The sequence below is a fragment of the Bos indicus genome, chromosome 23 (genome assembly GCF_029378745.1).
Source record: "Bos indicus isolate NIAB-ARS_2022 breed Sahiwal x Tharparkar chromosome 23, NIAB-ARS_B.indTharparkar_mat_pri_1.0, whole genome shotgun sequence".
Classification (NCBI taxonomy): domain Eukaryota; kingdom Metazoa; phylum Chordata; class Mammalia; order Artiodactyla; family Bovidae; genus Bos; species Bos indicus.
In genome coordinates, this window is record NC_091782.1 from 47330313 (window position 1) to 47350091 (window position 19779).

Here is a 19779-nt window from a genome sequence, read left to right on the forward strand (position 1 = left end):
CACTTACATCAATGGATACATCATTTAGATGGAAAATTAACGTGAAGACATCAGCCTTAAATTAATGTTAGATCAGATGGACTTGACATACATATCATTCTACCCAAAAGCAACAGAATACACATTCTTTCAACACACATAGAATCCAGGAAACACTTATATATTAGGCCACAAAACAAGTCTTAATAAATTTAAGACTGAAATCATATTAAGCATCCTTACCGACCACAATGATGTGAAACCAGAAATCAATTACAAGAGAAAAACAGGGAAATTCATGAATATGTGGCAACTAAATGACACACTTCTGAAAAACCAATGGGTCAATGAAGAAAGCAAAAGAGCACTTAAAAATACCTTTTGGCAAATGGAAATAAAACATACCAAACTTATGCAGCAAAAGCAGTTCTAAGAGGGAAATTATAGTGATAAATGCCCACATCAAAAAATAAAGAAGAAAGATCTCAAATAAACAACATATCTTTACACTTGAAGGAACTAGAAAACGAAAATAAATGAACCCAGTTAGTAGAACGAAGAAAAAAAGAATGGAGATAAATGAAGTAGAGAAAAAAAAAAACAGAAAAGATCAACAAAACTAAGAGCTATTTCTTTGAAAATATAAACAAACCTGACAAATATTTCTCTGGAGTCACATATGTACTTTGACATAGAATATTACACAGCCATTAAAAAGAAGCAAATCTGCCATTTGCAACAATACGGACGGACTCTGAGGGCCTTATGCAAACTGAGGTAAGTCAGACAGAGAAAGACAGATTCCGTGTGGTCTCACTTGTATGTGCAATCTTGAAAATAACAACAAAAATAAGCTCACAGATACAAACAGCAGGTTGGTGATTCCAGAGGAGGGGGTTGAGGGTAAAAGAAACGAGTGAAGGGCGTCGAAAGGTACAAACTTCCTGTTATAAAATGAGTATGTCAAGGGGATTTAACGTACAGCATCGTGACTATAGTTAATACTATACTGCATATTTGAAGTTGCTAAGAGAGTAAAAGTTTTCACAAGAAGAAAAAATTTCTAATAATGGTGATGACTATCAACTAGTCTCATAATGGCAATTATTTCACAATATATACAAAATGGAATCGTTATGATTTATACCTGAAACAAATGTTTTATGTCAGTTATATTTCAATTTATAAAACCCCAATATGGAAATGAAACAGAAGAATTAAACACATCACCTGTTTGTCTTCTCCTAAAGCTTTAATGGAAGCTTGTGATATGTTGAATTGCAATTCAAAATGGATTTCTATTTTCGTCACTTCTTTGTTTCTGATATTAATAGGCTTCTTCAGGTAAATTTTGAGCATCTTCATCTCAGTTTCTAGCAAAAAATAAAGTCAATATAGATCAACAAACTGAAAGGGGTTGTGTTTTTAAATTTCATAATTTTAAATGACTGGGATATTTGCTCACTGTCCAGATTTTTCTGCAATGAGAAGTTGAAAAGACATTATTTAAATAAAGTTACTCTGAAATTATTTTTATCAAATGCACATGTGTTTTTATATACACACATTATGTTTAAGTAGTTATTCTTGCAGAAACAGAAGTAATTTAGCAGCATAGCAATTGAGACGGGTCTTCTAAAATTCAATCCAGTTTTTAAAAGAACGTTTGTGAGTACAAAGCTATCATCTCTGACAGATATTTTACTTCTCAATATATTAAGCACAACCTTCATTCTCATTCTTTCTCTTAGATCCTACCCATTTCTATAATTCAAAATAAAATCCACCGTTTCCAATATACAAACTGAAATAATCCACGCTCATCTCAACAGACTCCACTTGGAGAGAAATGGAAACATCCTCGGAGAGGCCTGCTTCTCAGACAATAGTCTCCTTGAGGGTCTCCGACCAGGACACCAGCTCTTTACTGACAAATAGTAGCTGGTTTTAATAGAGGAACCAGTTCAGACCACAATTCACAGCAAATCCAAGCGTAAGCCGCAGCGAGTACAAGCTGCATTGGAAGCAGTAGGAACAAAAACTCATGAGAGCTGGCAAAGCTTGTTCACAAACTGATGAGAATGGAAAAAGGAAAAACAGACACACACCTGGATCCAGATCTGTGGCCCCTGATACTCGAAATACGGCTAGTACAACATGAGATGTGTTATAAGCACAAAACCACAGCTTATAAAGACTAGTACCAAAAAGAGAAGGTAAAGTATTTCATTAATTGTTCATACTGATTACATGTTAAACTGTGAATATTTTGGACATACTGAAATACACATTAAAATTAGTCCACTTGAAAAAAAACTTTAATGAGGTTACTAGAAAAATTTTAATTAAATATATGGTTCAGATCATATTTACATAGGATAGTGCTGGCCTCTAGTGAAATTCAACAATCCCCCAAAGGCTGATCTTACTGGACATTCAGTCTCTGCAGGGTAAGTCTCAAACTCTGCAGCAAAAACAATTTAAAACAATATCTGAAAAAGTAAATAGCTAACTGTGGTGTTGGAGAAGACTCTTGAGAGTCCCTTGGACTACCTGGAGATCAAAAATCCATCCTAAAGGAGATCAGTCCTGAATATTCATTAGAAGGACTGATGTTGAAGCTGAAACTCCAATCCTCTGGCCACCTGATATGGAGAGTTGACTCATTGGAAAAGACCCTGTTACTGGGAAAGACTGAAGGCAGAAGGGGACAGCAGATGATGAGATGGTTGGACAGCATCACTGAATCAATGGATATGAGTTTTAGCAAGCTCTGGGAGCTGATGATAGACAAGGAAGCCTAGTGTGCTGCAGTCCACGAGGTCACAAAGAGTCAGACACAACTGAGCGACAGAACTGAACTGAGCTGTGGGGCTAAATGCAAAGATACAAGGGTGAGAAAAAATAGCCCAAGAACTATACCAAACCCTCAACAGGCTCCTAAAGCACTGCCAACCCCTTAGCAGGAAGGGCTGTGCACACAAAAGGCAAGTCTTGCTCACCGAGTTTGCTATACAAGCCTCAGTTTCCTCAACTATAAAACTACCCCAAGTCACAGCTACCTCCACCAGCTCCTACGAAGCACTTTATGAATCTCAGAGTCTCCCCAAAAGGTGATATATTTATGAAGTATAGGATATTGACTTGGCAAGTGGGTTACTGAAAACCACCTCAGCAGCAAAATTCAGGGTTCAGAAACTTACAATATGCAAAGTAATATTAGGATGTGACCACAGTCAGATCCATGGGAAGTCTCTATAAAATACTGACTTCAGAGTAAACATCAATGATAAGTAATATATCTTAAATAGTAACAGGTGGTGACTATACAGTATCCCCGGTGACTCAGACAGTAAAGAATCTGCCTGCAGTGCTGGAGACCTGGGTTGGATCCCTGGGTTGGGGAGATCCCCTGGAGAAGGGCATGGCAACCCACTCCAGTATTCTTGCCTGGAGAATCTCATGGACAGAGGAGCCTGGCAGGCTACAGTCCATGGGTTTGCAAAGAGTTACTCTTAATTTATACTTATATTTAATTTAAATTTTTAGTGAGATGTTTATAAACCCCTTTCCTAGAGAGAGGGGGCACTTCCAGCTCAGCATATACTGTGACTACAGAACCGCTGGCTTCTGCTCCTTCCCATCTGTGTCACCATAAAAAATATACATTTGATCTTGGCCTCGGTTCCTGACACAGAACTCCTAAAATCCATTTTAAGCAACGGGGTGCTAGAAGCATCTTTTGCTCTCATATTTGGTCTTTGACCTTGGTTCCTGACACCGGAGCTTCTAACACCCTTGGCATCTCCTGAGTGATGAGTGTGTTTTGTAAGTTCATGAGGTGACTGGGGGCTGGAGGAGCCTAGACAACTTCAGGATGCACACTGGTCCCCAGAAAGACCAAGGAATGGTTAGAGGGTTGGAACTTCCATCTTCCCAACCTTCAGGGAGGGGAGAAAAGGCCAGAGATGGAGTTAATATTGGATCATGTCTACATGATAAAGCTTCCATAAAAATCCCTAAACTATGGGGTTCAGGGTTCACAGAGCCGTCGGGCTGGTGAACACCAACATTCCAGGAGGGTGATGCAGCCGACCTCCTCAGAAAGGCAGGCCCCTGCACTGTGGACCCTCTGGATCCTTTATTATGTATGTCCCCTATAATAAACTGATAAATGTAAACAAACATGTTTCCCTGAGTTCTGTGAACCATTATAGCAAATTATGAAACCTGAGGAGGAGCTTGTGGGAACCTCTGAGTGGTACCCGGTTGGTCAGACATACAGGTGTCAACCTGTAATTGACTTGCAATCAGCATCTGAATGATGGGCGGTCTTTACCACCTTTTCCTTCTCCCAGCTGCACAGTGAAAGGCTCTCCTTCTGCCTCTTCCTCTACTGCCTCCTCATGCCACAACTTCCCTCTTTTTCTAATAATATTTAACAGAAGAAATTAAATAACGCAAGTGATTCTTGTTCATAGAAACTCAAATTGTGTTTATCAAACGCATCTATTTACAAATCTATTTGTGTAGTTCTTTGCATCTTCCTGGTTACTATATCTTACCAATTATCTCATTAATGGGGCCTTTAATCCACATTTTATTAATGTATTTTTATGAGGGTCACCATGTCACCTTTTCAAAAATTATCCTTTAACAAAACACTGAAGTTAACTTATGTACCTAGGAAAGTCCAGCAAGGAACACTGGGGGCTGAGTGAGGTCCACCTTACCCTCAGGAGCCCCTTGGGAGAACCTCCAGTGAGAGTTTCCAGCTGGGAAGGATGGGTCCGCTCTCTCCAGGGCTGGTGGGGTGAGAATCATGTTACACGTGGCCTCACTTTTCACCCTAATCTGAACCTCCACGGTGGCCAAGTTCAATTCAGCCTGCATGAGAGACACTGTCCTTCTTGTCTGTGGTTTCAATTTTCCATTTCTATTATTTTGGTATAAATAGGCAAGCTGCCCTAGATTCTTTGTGAAGTAAGCATAGCATCCATATAATTGCATAGTATTTTAACTCTTTAGTAAACCCAATTACTTCAATGATTATGTGTATGGAGTTATTTTCAAAACATCCTTGTAATTTTTTAAAGACCCAATTCAGGGATCCTGGTTAAGTGTGATCACATCTGAAACACTCAACTAGACCAGCAACTTACTCTTATCCACCCATAAAAGAATCACTCCCCAGTTCCATGCCCCTCAACTCTACCTACCAAGCAGAGAAGAAAGGTGAGTGGTGGAGATTTAAGAAGAGGGGGGCAGAGGGCAGATATTTACATACATGTTGAAATTGTCCCTGTAACTCATACATTGCTAGTGCAAATATGTGGGAAACAGAAGGGAGGTACCATCAGTTCAGTTCAGTTCAGTCGCTCAGTCGTGTCCGACTCTTTGAAACCCCATGAACCGCAGCATGCCAGGCCTCCCTGTCCATCACCAACTCCCGGAGTTCACTCAAACTCACGTCCATCAAGTTGGTGATGCCATCCAGCCATCTCATCCTCTGTCATTCCCTTCTCCTCCTGCCCCCAATCCCTCCCAGCATCAGAGTCTTTTCCAATGAGTCAACTCTTCACATGAGGTGACCAAAGTACTGGAGTTTCAGCTTTAGCATCATTCCTTCCAAAGAACACCCAGACTGATTTCCTTTAGAATGGACTGATTGGACCTCCTTGCAGTCCAAGAAACCCAAGAGTCTTCTCCAACACCACAGTTCAAAATCATCAATTCTTTGGCGCTCAGCTTTCTTCACAGTCCAACTCTCACATCTATACATGACCACTGGAAAAACCATAGCCCTGACTAGATGGACCTTTGTTGGCAAAGTAATATGTCTGCTTTTTAATATGCTATCTAGGTTGGTCATAACTTTACTGCCAAGGAATAAGCATCTTTTAATTTTATGGCTGCAATCACCATGTGCAGTGATTTTGGACCCAAAAAAATAAAGTCTGACACTGTTTCCACTGTTTCCCCATCTCTTTGCCATGAAGTGATGGGACCAGATGCCATGATCTTCGTCTTCTGAATACTGAGCTTTAAGCCAACTTTTTCACTCTCCACTTTCACTTTCATCAAGAGGCTCTTTAGTTCCTCTTTACTTTCTGCCATAAGGGTGGTGTCATCTGCATATCTAAGGTTAGTAATATTTCTCCTGGCAATCTTGATTCCAGCTTGTGCTTCTTCCAGCCCAGCGTTTCTCATGATGTACTCTGCATATAAGTTAAATAAGCAGGGTGACGATATACAGCCTTGACGTACTCCTTTTCCTTTTGGAACCAGTCTGTTGCTCCATATCCAGTTCTAACTGTTGCTTCCTGACCTGCATACAGGTTTCTCAAGAGGCAGGTCAGGTGGTCTGGTATTCCCATCTCTTTCAGAATTTTCCACAATTTATTGTGATCCACACAGTCAAAGGCTTTGGCATAGTCAAGAAAGCAGAAATAAGATGTTTTTCTGGAACTCTCTTGCTTTTTCCATGATCCAGTGGATGTTGGCAATTTGATCTCTGGTTCCTCTGCCTTTTCTAAAACCAGCTTGAACATCTGAAGTTCACAGTTCACGTATTGCTGAAGCCCGGCTTGGAGAATTTTGAGCATTACTTTACTAACATGTGAGATGAGTGCAATTGTGTGGTAGTTTGAGCATTCTTTGGCATTGCCTTCTTTGGGATTGGAATGAAAATTGACCTTTTCCAGTCCTGTGGCCACTGCTGAGTTTTCCAAATTTGCTGGCATATTGAGTGCAGCACCTTCACAGCATCATCTTTCAGGATTTGAAATAGCTCAACTAGAATTCCATCACCTCCACTAGCTTTGTTCATAGTGATGCTTTCTAAGGCGCACTTGACTTCACATTCCAGGATGTCTGGCTCTAGGTGAGTGATCACCATCGTGATTATCTGGGTCGTGAAGCTCTTTTTTGTACAGTTCTTCTGTGTATTCTTGCCACCTCTTCTTAATATCTTCTGCTTCTGTTAGGTCCATACCATTTCTGTCCTTTATTGAGCCCATCTTTGCATGAAATGTTCCCTTGGTATCTCTGATTTTCTTGAAGAGATCTCTAGTCTTTCCCATTCTATTGTTTTCCTCTATTTCTTTGCATTGATCACTGAGGAAGACTTTCTTATCTCTCCTTGCTATTCTTTGGAACTGTGCATTCAAATGCTTATATCTTTCCTTTTCTCCTTTGCTTTTTGCTTCTCTTCTTTTCACAGCTATTTGTAAGGCCTCCCCAGATGGCCATTTTACTATAACCACTTCTTAAAACTGTGCTACAAAATATAACACTTCCCTTGTTAATCTTTTTAAGTGTAGAGTTCAGTGGCATTAAGTATATTCATGTGGTTGTGGAAAAGATCTCATCTTACAAATCTGAAACCCTGCACCCACTGAACAACTCTCCATTTCCCCCTCCCCACGGCCCCTGGTAACCACCATTCTGCTCTCTGTCTCCATCAACTTGACTTCACTTCAGACACTTCATTTTAGTGGAATCATACAGTATTTGTCTTTTTTGTGACTGCTACTGCTAAGTCACTTCAGTCGTGTCTGACTCTGTGCGACCCCATAGACGGCAGCCCACCAGGCTCCCCCGTCCCTGGGATTCTCCAGGCAAGAACATTGGAGTGGGTTGCCATTTCCTTCTCCAATGTAGGAAAGTGAAAAGTGAAAGTGAAGTCGCTCAGTCGGGTCCAACTCTTCGCGACCCCATGGACTGTAGCCTACCAGGCTCCTCCGCCCATGGGATTTTCCAGGCAAGAGTACTGGAGTGGGGGACTAGCATTTACTAATTAGCATGACATCCTTAGGGTTCATCTATGTTGTAGCATGTGCCAGAATTTCCTTTTTTATAAGGTAAATAACAGTCCACTGTATGTACAGATTACATCTACTTTATCCATTCATCGGTCGATGAACACTTGGGTGTCTTCCATCTCTTGGCTATTGTGAATAAGGCTGCCATGAACATTGGCATGCAAATCTATTCAAGTCCAACTTTCAATTCTTCCAGATATAAATTCAGAAGTGGAACTGCTGGATCCCATGGTGACTCTATTTTCAATTTGTTCAGGAACTATAGCCATTTTTTACAGTGAGAAAATCAGGCAAGCCACTGAACCCCAACGTTACAGACTGGAGGAGTCACCAGTCCTTCCCTGAGCACAGCCCGGCTTCCACCACACTCACCAGCTCCCTCTACCTCAAGTGCAAGCAAAGTTCACCCTGAATTAACTAAGCATACACAGCAACTGTAAACAGAAATAACACTCAGCAGTAAAATGTGGAGTGGTTTAGAATGCACATCTTACCTAGTATGCTGAAATTCATCACTGCTTCCTTCAAAAGTCTTACTGAGTCCCACAGATCACTCTTGAAAAAAAAAAAAGTGAAATTCATGAGCACTTAACACACACTGGATATCAACATTCTCTAAGCACTGAGGTTTAAACAGGAATCAAACATGATTACCTCAGGATTGTTTATACAAAAAGTTACGCTCTGACTCCCTAGGTTGAAATCGATCCAAAATTTCTCTAATTTTTCATCTGCAGGTTTTCTCATCTGTAAGATATAATTTCAGCATTAATATGTGAAAGAGTCAAATGAAAATTCCACTGAAAACAGAACTTCTTTCCCTAGAACAATCCTACTTTAAGATTACAGGGTCTCCTATTGTCTCTCACTTCTGCAAAACAGGAAGAGGGTTTCAACTGTAATAGCTCACCTACTTCTGAAAAAACTCTATATACTTATAAAAACTCTATACTTAGCAACAGATGTTTAAATGTGTCAGATAACTATTCACACCATTTTTTTTTCTAGTGCAAGTCACAGAGGAAATAGTTCTCTGTGAAAGCAGTAACAGTCCACATGGCATATGGATAGGAACTTCTAGCAAGGAGCTGCGGTGATCAAATAAAAATGGTGGTTGGCTGTCTAACTTGCCACGTGTTGGAAGAAGGCTAAGACCTGAAGATTTCACGTTATCCTCATTTTCACTGATTACAGACACTCCTCCGTATCCATGGGTTCATTCAAACAAATGTGGATTGATTCAGGAAGTTCCAAAAAGCAAACCTTGATTTTTGCCACATGCTGGCAATTACTTACATAACATATTAACTTCTATGCAGAGTACATCATGAGAAACGCTGGACTGGAAGAAACACAAGCTGGAATCAAGATTGCTGGGAGAAATATCAATAACCTCAGATATGCAGATGACACTACCCTTATGGCAGAAAGTGAAGAGGAACTCAAAAACCTCTTGATGAAAGTGAAAGTGGAGAGTGAAAAAGTTGGCTTAAAGCTCAACATTCAGAAAACGAAGATCATGGCATCCGGTCCCACCACTTCATGGGAAATAGATGGGGAAACAATGGAAACAGTGTCAGACTTTATTTTTCTGGGCTCCAAAATCACTGCAGATGGTGACTGCAGCCATGAAATTATGACCAACCTAGATAGCATATTCAAAATCAGAGACATTACTTTGCCAACAAAGGTCTGTCCAGTCAAGGCTATGGTTTTTCCAGTGGTCATGTATGGATGTGAGAGTTAGACTGTGAAGAAGGCTGAGCACCGAAGAATTGATGCTTTTGAACTGTGGTGTTGGAGAAGACTCTTGAGAGTCCCTTGGACTGCAAGGAGATCCAACCAGTCCATTCTGAAGGAGATCGACCCTGGGATTTCTTTGGAAGGAATGATGCTAAAGCTGAAACTCCAGTACTTTGGCCACCTCATGCGAAGAGTTGACTCATTGGAAAAGACTCTGATGCTGGGAGGGATTGGGGGCAGGAGGAGAAGGGGATGACAGAGGATGAGATGGCTGGATGGCATCACTGACTCGATGGACGTGAGTCTCAGTGAACTCCGGGAGTTGGTAATGGACAGGGAGGCCTGGCGTGCTGCGATTCATGGGGTCACAAAGACTCGGACATGACTGAGCGACTGATCTGATCTGATCTGATTGTATTAATATTTACAACTATTTGCACAGCATTTGCACTGTGTTAGGCACTGTAAGTAATCTAGAGGTGATTTAAAGTATGTGGGAGAGTGTGTGTTCATTGTATGCAAATACTAAGCTGTTTTAGATAAGGGACTTGGGTATCCACAGATTTTGGCATCCACAAGGGGTCCTGGGCCTGGCCCCCCATAGGTACCAAGAAATGATTGTATTACAAAATAAATACATGCTCTTAAAGAAAGGAGAAATAAGGAAAGAAAGCTAGATTAAAACAGTACAGTACTTACGTGTGTGAATGTGTGTGTATGGTGCTTATAGAAAGAGTAAATATCTCCTTCTTTGTCCCCCAACTTCACAGAGGTCCTTTTTCATAGGAACCATTAACAATGCCTTTGTTTCTTCCCAGATATGTTAGACATGCTCAGCAAGCATATATAAAGTTTCTATTCCTCAGCAAGTGGGACAAACACTAGACTTACTATTCTCCCACTTGCTTCTCCAATAAACAGTATTTCTTGGCCACCATTGCATCAGGCATGTCTACTTTTTATTAATGACAGCTACAGAGTTGAGCAAAGGTGTTAACACATGTCTGTGGCGTGGAAAGCCAATGTATGGACCCCCTACTGAAGCTGATGGAAATTTAGAAGTCCTAGAAAGAAGCAAGCAAGCAGGGACTGGAGTCCTCAGACAACCAGAAGGAAAAACAGACAGACCTGAGATGCAGGAACCAAGCTACCAAAATCAGTTCGAGAGAGAAAGAGTTTATCATGTAGTCATGATCTAACAGTTCAGCTCACAGAGGCCAAGAAGGGCGCGCTAGACCCAAAACAAAGAAAGGGTTAACTAAGACATTTAAGAGACATGATCCAGGAAACCTCAGTGAAGTCCAGGTCCAGAGACCTTTGAAAATTTTACCCAAAAAAAAAAAACCTGAGATGGTGCAGGTTGGAGCACTTTTACATGAAGGATCTTGTTCCTCTAGGAGCCAAAGAGGGTGAAAAGAGACTACACAATTTTGGACTATGAAGTACAAGGTAGAATGACCTAGAGAAAGGAGAGTGACCCCAGTTGCTGGGAGTGGGAGGCACTTACTGGAAGGAAAGAAGCAAGGCCCTGCCCTGTTCCCTCCAATCCAGGTGTGAACAATGAATGATGCCCATCACCAGGATAAAGTATGACAAGGTTCCTGTAACTGACCTCGTGAACAAAGTATATAAACTCAAAAATTCATTTATCAAGTAGTAACAGCAGAGCTCTTAAATAATAAGCTTCAGAGTTGAGGCCTCTAGGAAGAAAAGCAAGATTTCTTAAAAAAAAAAAAAACACACCCTTCTGTGTAGCAAGAGCAGTTTGGCCTGATGTACATCTACCTATGGATCTCACCATATAGCACCCGACTTCACAGCCCCAAAGACAGACATACCTCATGCTCACCAGCAAAAGCAGCAGTGCATGGAAATGAATAGACCCTGCAAAACATCTCAGAATTAAAAAGTAAAATAAAATATGGATGGACCCCACACACAAGCTACAGACATTCTACAAACAAGCATGGATAACTAGGTGTGCTGTTAAGTCCCTTGGTACAAAGTATGGAAGAGGCTCTCAAAGCTGCAAATGGAGATCTATTACCGTGGGCAAAATTCACATCCCACCTGGCAGGTTACAGGCCAGGTTTTCCAGTACAATATACACCTCAACCCAGCTGCCTGGCAAGAGTCCTAAGGAAAGGAGTGAATTTAGCCAATATTTTCTCAAAGACTTAACTGTCCATAATATGTCTTTCTCTAGTTATCCTCAGACCTACAGGAAATCATTCTTCATAAAATCTCTCTGGAGGATATAATGTTACAACTGCTCTAAATCACAAATAAATATGTTAGACTGAATGAAACCATTTTACACACACACTAATGAATCGCTAGGCACAATGAGTCTTCTCTTCTGAGCGTTCTACTCAATGGATAACCCAGTGATGCCCAGTAAATTCTGTATTCTGTATTCTCCCCTAAAATAAAACAGATTCTAGATTTCTTAAAAAACATTAGACATTCAGTGATTTCTCTGGTAGGACGGGATAAGAATCTGCCTGCCAATGCAGGAGACACAGGTTCGATCCCTAGCCTGGGGAAGATCCTGCATGCCTTGGAACAGCTATGCCCATGAGCCACAACTACAGAAACCCATGCACCCCACGGCCTGTGTTCTGCAGCAAGAGAAACCACCCCAAGAGAAACCACCCCAAGAGAAACCCGTGCACCGCAATGAGGAGGAGCCCCCGCTTGTTGCAATTATAGAGAAAGCCCGCGTGCAGAAACAAAGACCCAGAGCAACCAAAAATCAAATAAAATTTTAAAAAGACATTCAGAAAAGAACTAGTTAATAAAGTAAAGCTCAGAGAAACGTCTTACCTTCTTTGGTCACCAAGTCTGTCATTTAGGTGATTGATAAACCGTCTACAATCCTTCAAAGTAAATAATGCAAACTTTTTGTTAAACAAACCAAGATATTCAATATATCTTTACCCTTTGCAGCATAACAGAGACCAGTGTTTGCTTCTACATTTTCAGGATCCAGTGACATCAAGACTCCATAAGGACTCATTATTAACCATGATAACTGTAACAGAACTTTGTATCAGAAAAAGGAGGCTCCAGGCTCAAGTTCTGAACCCCCAGCTGAGGAATACTTTATGTGCAATTATGTTTCCCTGGGTTAAAAGAGTGAATGAGAGGAATACCTCTTACTGATGATCTAGACTGTAATATTTGACTAACCCTTGGGCATCCATCTCCCCAGCACAAGCCAACCACAAACCCATAAAACTTATCAACTGGGGGTTTATCCTGGTGTATTTATCCACTGCCAATTTTCCTTATCAGCAGTTCTCTCTCCTGCTCCTTCCTGAAATCTCCCTCCTGCTATAGGTTCTAAGAATAAAGAATACGTCTAGAGTTCTCCTAATCAAAACCCATTAGGGAGGCAAACTTGCCAACCCCCAAATTCTAAAACTAGAGAAATACTGATCCAGGCGTTTTTCCCTCTTGTTGGCGGGGGATGTCTGTTGTGGTAAACAGTCCTCACGCTCCACGTCTACATTCAGCACTAAAGGGACACGGATGTGAGCCTTCCTCTAAAAGCAATTCCACTAAGAAATTGCTTTTCTGACGGAAAATGATTTGAGAAACAAGATAATTACTTTTGTTTTGCAAAACTGAAAGTGAAAAGTGAAAGTGAAGTCACTCAGTCGTGTCCAACTCTTTGTGACCCCATGGATTATACAGTGCATGGAATTCTCCAGGCCAGAAGACTGGAGTGGGTAGCCTATTCATTCTCCCGTGGATCTTCCTGACCCAGGAATCAAACTGGGGTCTTCTGCACTGCAAGCAGATTTTTTACCAACTGAGCTACCAGGGAAGCAGGTTACATGAAAGACACCAAAAATTATTGGCTTTTCTAGTGGCTCAGCTGGTAAAGAATCCGCCTGCAATGTGGCAGACTTGGGTTCGAACTCTGGGTTGGGAAGATCCCCTGGCAAAGAGAAAGGCTACCCACTCCAATATTCTGGCCTGGAAAATTCCATGGACTATATAGACCATGGGGTTGCAAAGAGCTGGACACGACTGAGCGGCTTTCACTTACTTCAAATTGCGGAGGTTGGAGGGCCCAGGTCATAACCACCCCACAATACTCCTCTGCCAGCAGAGCCCCCAGGCCAGCTTCAGCCTCCACCACCACCCCAGGTGCTCTCTGCAAGGCACATTCTTTTCTTCTCTGACTCTCCCTACCTGTCAAGGTTTGTTGAAAGTCACTTCCGGCTCCATGACATGGTCTCTGACTGGATCCATCAAATTCACACAGTTCTGTCTCCAGGCTGTCTCCTATAAAGATGTCCTAACTCTAAGCTGGTATTTGTTCCACACATACTCTATTTCTATTGTCCTCAACTTATTTTCACATAAGTGGGAAACAGGAAGCTTCAAAATGCCAACACAATCACACTCGAAGGAAAAAACCCTTCCCTAAGCCCAACATACACGAAGGCTCTGAGAAGTTGCTTCATGAATATTGATTAAATGGAATTTTCATGACCATAGATCTCACCGTCTCAAATTCTCGGTCGTTAATTTCTTTGAAAGCCTTAGCAATGGTGTCATCTTCAAACCACTGAGGGACAAAGTCCTCCCTGGATTTTCTGGTCGTCAATCTACACAATGCTTCACAAAGAGCCACCTGCTGGTCATAATCTAGAGATTAAAGACAGGGCAGACAGGGATGATTCTGGGCACCAAGCAAACACAGCAACAAGGTCCACAGACCAGCATTTGCTCTAAGAAGCTCCAGCTTAGACGACTAGCACGTGGCTTCTAGTTTTAAGCAGCAAGCTGTATCCTGGAGCAATTATAATCATTTAAAGTGTGAACGTGTTAGTTGCTCAGTCGTGCCTGACCCTTTAGAACCCCATGGACTGCAGCCCGCCAGGCTCCTCTGTCTATGCAATTCTCCACGCAAGAATACAAGAGTGGGCTGCCATTCCCTTCTCTGGAGGATCTTCCCGACCTAGGGTTCAAACTCAGGTCTCCTGCATTACAGGCAGATTCTTTACAATCTGAGCCACCAGGGAAGCCCCGATAATCATTTAAATTCATCTGTAAGAAATTTCAGGAGAAAAATCCAAACAATAGGTCAATAAGGAAACAATTTCTAAAAAAATTAAATGTTACTTCTGTATTCTGTATTTCAGATATATTAAAACATTCAAAACCAACTATGGTTAAGACTCATAGACATAGAGAACAAATTCGTGGTTACCAGTGGGAAGAGGGAAGGGGAGAGGGGCAAGATAGGAGTGAGGAAGTAGGAGGTACAAAGTATTGGGTATAAAATTAGCTATAAGGACATACTGCACAGCATGGGGAATACAGAAAGAATTTTACAGTAACTATAAACTGAGTATAACCTTTATAAATTCTGAATTACTATATTGTATACCTGTAACTTATATAATATTATACATCAACTAGACCTCAATTAAAGAAAAAAAAGGAGATTTCCCCCCCCCCAGCCTTAAGAAATATTTCTACTATAACAAAATCTCAAGATAAACTATGGTTTTTCAGAGCAGATAAACAAAACTACATATCCCAACATATTTAAATATTAAACAATTTTAAAGGTAAAAACCAAATAGCAACTGGATATGCAAACTTAAATTTGCAAAATAACAGTGTATGCTGCTTGTGAATATATGTATTAAAGTATAAACACATTCTTGAAAATGGAAAACAAGTCCAAGTCAAGGATTATCTCTACAGATAAAGAGGGGAATGGGATGGGGATTTGGACATGGGCCTTTACCTGTAACTCTGATTTACTTAAAAAAGAATTTGAAGCAAATGTGGAAAAATGATCAAATTTGACTCACTTCATTGGAGAGTAAAGGAATATTCATTAACTATTCTTTATGGTTTCAGCATGCTTAATGCTTCAATCATAAATTAAAAATAAAATTCTACTTCCTATTTTCAATTTGACCATACTTTATTCCCCATAGTTCCAAGATGCTCATTAAACCCCCCATGTCCAGTATTTAATATTCTCATATTTAAAATTCTAAATGCTTCTTACCACCCACAGTCAAGATTGTCCTTGCAAGGTCTTTCCTGAAATATTTAGATAAATTTCATTTTACTGGGATGAACATAAATAAGTAAAACTTTACTACATTGGCATTAAAATTTTAAACTGAGATGTATATATTTTTTTAAGTATTTCAAACTCATTATCAGAATGTCCTCAATGTCAAGAACATATTTTTATGGGAAAAGTCTCAAATTTATACATTGACTTAAATATACTTTTTTAAAGAGAAACTAGAACTGCTACACATTATGAGATTCTAGTTCTTCTATAAATGAGTTTGATCCTCTCCAGACAATTCATCAAATGCTAAGATTCTGGAATTCTATAATCACCTCACCACCCTGTGAAGATATATATTCTTTATTATTATTATTACATAGCTTGACCCTGGAAGAAATGATACAGCAGGTGCTGTGGGTCTTTCCTATTGCTGTTTGGAATCAATTTTTAAAACTGATAAAGTTACAGATGTAATGGGGTTATCGCATTACTGTAACCACCAGAGATTCCCAAACTTCATGTTCATTTAAGAATTTCAATTAAATGCTGACAAGGGTGATGCAGATCTTTTTTAATGTCATAACTCCAAAGCTAAAGAATGGATTTTAGAAATCTTGTAATAGTTCAGTTTCTCATAATAAATGGATGGATTTGTCACAATTTAATAGAAGTCTTAGAATGGTCTTATCAAGAGTTCTACTTAATTTTATGTTTGCAGGTTTTACATTTGACTAGAAATGCAGAACATTCCAGATGAGAACACGCAAACGTTAAGACAGGACCATTGCATTAGTCTGAAAACTGAGCAGAGACCATCAGGTCGACTTCTCTCCAGATCTAAACACATGACTAAGGGTAATAATTAAACTAACGTATTCAAAGAAACTGAGCAGGAAAAATTCAGAGGAAACACTATCCTGCAAAGAGTTAAACAGACAAACACGGTGAGCTCCACAGTCACCAATCACCTTTTTCAGGTCTGTGCTGTGCAGAGTTGCTCAGTCGTGTCTGACTCTTTGTGACCCCATGGACTGTGGCCCACCAGGCTCCTCTGTCCATGGGGATTCTCCAGGCAAGAATACTGGAGTAGGTTGCCATGCCCTCCTCCAGGGGATCTTCCCAACTCAGGGATCGAATCCATGTCTCCTGCATTGCAGGTGGATCCTTTACCATCTGAGCCACCAGGGAAGCCCACACTGTGATAAACTGGATCCCCTCCTCTTGCAGGCATGGCTGCGTGTCACTTGAACAACGGAGGGCCATAATGATGTCTCCGATGCTGACTGGTGCTCAGCACACAGTCACAGGTTCAGGCTGATATCTCTAAACAAGGTACTAGTGTTGCTTCCCATGGTCAACACGACCACCTTACCTCCAAATTTCAATGTCCCAGGAACCATGTAACTGTGAGTGTGTCACCAAAACCCCCAAAATCCATCCCGTGGAAAGTGCATTGCTGTACTGGGACAGCTAACAGCTGGTAACCTGTGAGTATCTGCTGTCTACCAGGTGATATGCTAATCGCTTTCAATGGATTGCCTGATTCGGCCTGCACTCTATCAATCAGGTATTAATCTTGGTTCCACTTTACAGGTGAGCAGACTGAGGTGTAGTGAGTTAAGACTGTGGTCTTAACCAGTGAACAACCAGTGTAAGTGGAGAAACCAGGATTGTATCTCCCATGAGTTGCTAATTCAGTTCACATTCACAGTGAAAAATAATCTAAAGCCTGAGAAAGTATTTCACCTCACAAATGTGATAGAACCAAAAAAAAAAAAAAAACCACCACCGCAAACACCTAAACAGAACAAAGACTGCCTGTGTGTTAGTTGCCTAGTTGTGTCTGGCTCTTTGTGACCCCATGGACTGTAGCCCATCAGACTCCTCTGTCCATGGGATTCTCCAGACAAGAATCCTGGAGTGGGTTGCCATGCCCTTCTCCAGGGGATCTTCCTGACCCAGGGATCCATCCCAGGTCTCCTGCATTGCAGGCAGATTCTTTACCATCTGAGCTACCAGGGAAGCACAACAGATTGGGGTAGTACAGTTCAGAGATTTTGCCCCTACATCACCACCAGATCAGGTCAAGGTCACGTACATAAGACGACAGGGGCCTTCCAACAACAGGAGCCGTTTTCTCTCTTCCCGAGGTACAGCTTGCAGAATGCCGTTCAAGGTCCTCAGTGCCTGTTGGGAGTTGGGAAAGGTTTTCAGAGGAAGAAACAAAAGACAGGACTAGGCACAAACTTCTCCACGGGGCCCAGGGCAACTGCTGTCAGCAACTCACCTCCCGTTGGATCAAAGGATTTACAGCTTCTTCTGTCACTAGAAATCCCAAGGTAAATATGAAGGAATTCAACATCTGAATTTTCCCTGAAAGCAGAATTTTCAAAGAATCACACTGATGCTAAAAAAAAAAAAGAATAAGGAAATGATTGTACACAGCAGGAGTGGCAAAGGGTGAAAAGCCATGGGCAGCAAATGTTTCCGAAACTATCTAGGCTGGATAAGGGACACATGCTAGCCTACTGCAAGTTCTAGAAAGCCCCAGGCCACAGTAGATCTGCAGGGCTTTTGTTGTTGTTCAGTCGCTAAGTCGAGTCAGACTCTCTGCGACCCCATGAACTGCAGCACGCCAGGCTTCCTTGTCCTGTGTGACCTGGACGCCCATGGAGAGAAACAGCAGCAGTGCCTGCAGAGTCTGACTGTGATCATTGCATCTCAGGCAAAGCTGCTTTGGTATCCAGAGTGAGCAACGTGCAAGGGCGGCTCCTGAACACAGTTTCCCACTGTTTCCATGCATTTCTCACATTTGTGTATTTTATGAAAGTCTTAGGCGGCTTCCCTGGTGGCTCAGACAGTAAAGAATCTGCCTGCAATAGGGAAGACCCAGGTTCGATACCTGGATCAGGAAGATACCCTGGAGATGGGAATGGCAACCCACTCCAGGATTCTTGCCTGGAGAATCCCATGGACAGAGGAGCCTGGCAGACTATGATCCATGGGGTCGAAAAGAGTCGGACAGAACTGAGCGACTAAGCACAGCACAAGCACGTTCACTGCAGAATGTAGTGTGAATTTAGTAGTAGCTTTTCAAAAGGATGAAAAAGATGGAAAATAGGGAGAGGACATAAAATGTCCCCAATATCTATCCATCTTTGTTTTCTTTATTTTGAAGTGGAGGATAATTGCTTTACAGTGTTGTGTTGGTTTCTGGCATACAACATCGTGAATTAGCCGTAAGTATACATGGCACAAATTAGCACAAATTAGCCCCTCCCTCTTTACCTCCCCCACCCAAACCCACCATCTTTGAATGCATGGTTTCATAATTCAAAATGTGGAATTACCTTTAACGTGAGCTAAGCTGAACAATATCACCCTAACATCCAAATAATCTACCTTTTGTGCTCTTGAAAGACAGAGAGAGGCACAGAATTGATTTTAAGTTAAATCAGTATTAGGTAATTTTGCTGGTTTGGATGATAAAAGTGGCTCTCCATCCCCGACCAGAACTGAATGATCAAATGGTGGTAAAAATGAAGTCGCTCAGTCGTGTCTGACTCTTTGCGACCCCATGGACTGTAGCCTACCAGGCTCCTCTGTCCATGGGATTTTCCAGGCAATAGTACTGGAGTGGATTGCCATTTCCTTCTCCAGCAGATCTTCCCAACCCAGGGATCGAATCTGGGTCTGCCACATTGTAGACAGACACTTTACCGTCTGAGCCACCAGGGAAGTAAATGGTGGTAGAAGCAGCGAGATAAAGATGCACCAGAGGTGAACGAGGCACACTTTATGGCAAAATTCGCTGCAGCACCACCATCTGACTGCCATAAAACGGTCAGTTAATCCAAATATAATAGTTAAACCCACAGCACTTTTACATATCATTTAGATAAATATTCTTCTCTATTCAAGAATATTCTAGTAATGAGAGGTCAAAGGCCAATTAGTAGTAAATAATACACTTACCTTGACTACTACTTCTGGAAATAATCTAATGAAAAGAAAAAGTAAAACTTCTATTATTTTTTAAAAGCATTATCAACTGTAACATTAATGTATTAAGGCTGATAATTCTCTAACAGGCAGAAGTTGACTTTAATTACCATAGAAAAAAATTATAGAGAAATCCTATTTGACCTTCAATCCACTTTATTAAAATCAGCCTAT

The 19779-nt window shown here is 41.1% G+C and overlaps 1 protein-coding gene across 11 annotated transcripts in view; it reads right to left on the reverse strand.

Annotated features, from left to right (window-relative positions):
- The window catches only part of SYCP2L (synaptonemal complex protein 2 like), a 75993-nt gene that overhangs the window by 47121 nt on the left and 9093 nt on the right, over positions 1-19779 (reverse strand). For all 11 annotated transcript variants that reach the window (XM_070778414.1, XM_070778413.1, XM_070778412.1 and 8 more), the window contains 10 exons: positions 19579-19603; positions 17891-17976; positions 17702-17790; positions 15589-15623; positions 14065-14207; positions 12372-12424; positions 11384-11429; positions 8457-8549; positions 8297-8357; positions 1210-1352 (listed from right to left, as the gene is read on the reverse strand). In XM_070778414.1, the coding sequence (XP_070634515.1) occupies positions 1210-1352; positions 8297-8357; positions 8457-8549; positions 11384-11429; positions 12372-12424; positions 14065-14207; positions 15589-15623; positions 17702-17790; positions 17891-17976; positions 19579-19603 (774 nt within the window). The remainder of the gene's footprint in view (positions 1-1209; positions 1353-8296; positions 8358-8456; positions 8550-11383; positions 11430-12371; positions 12425-14064; positions 14208-15588; positions 15624-17701; positions 17791-17890; positions 17977-19578; positions 19604-19779) is intronic.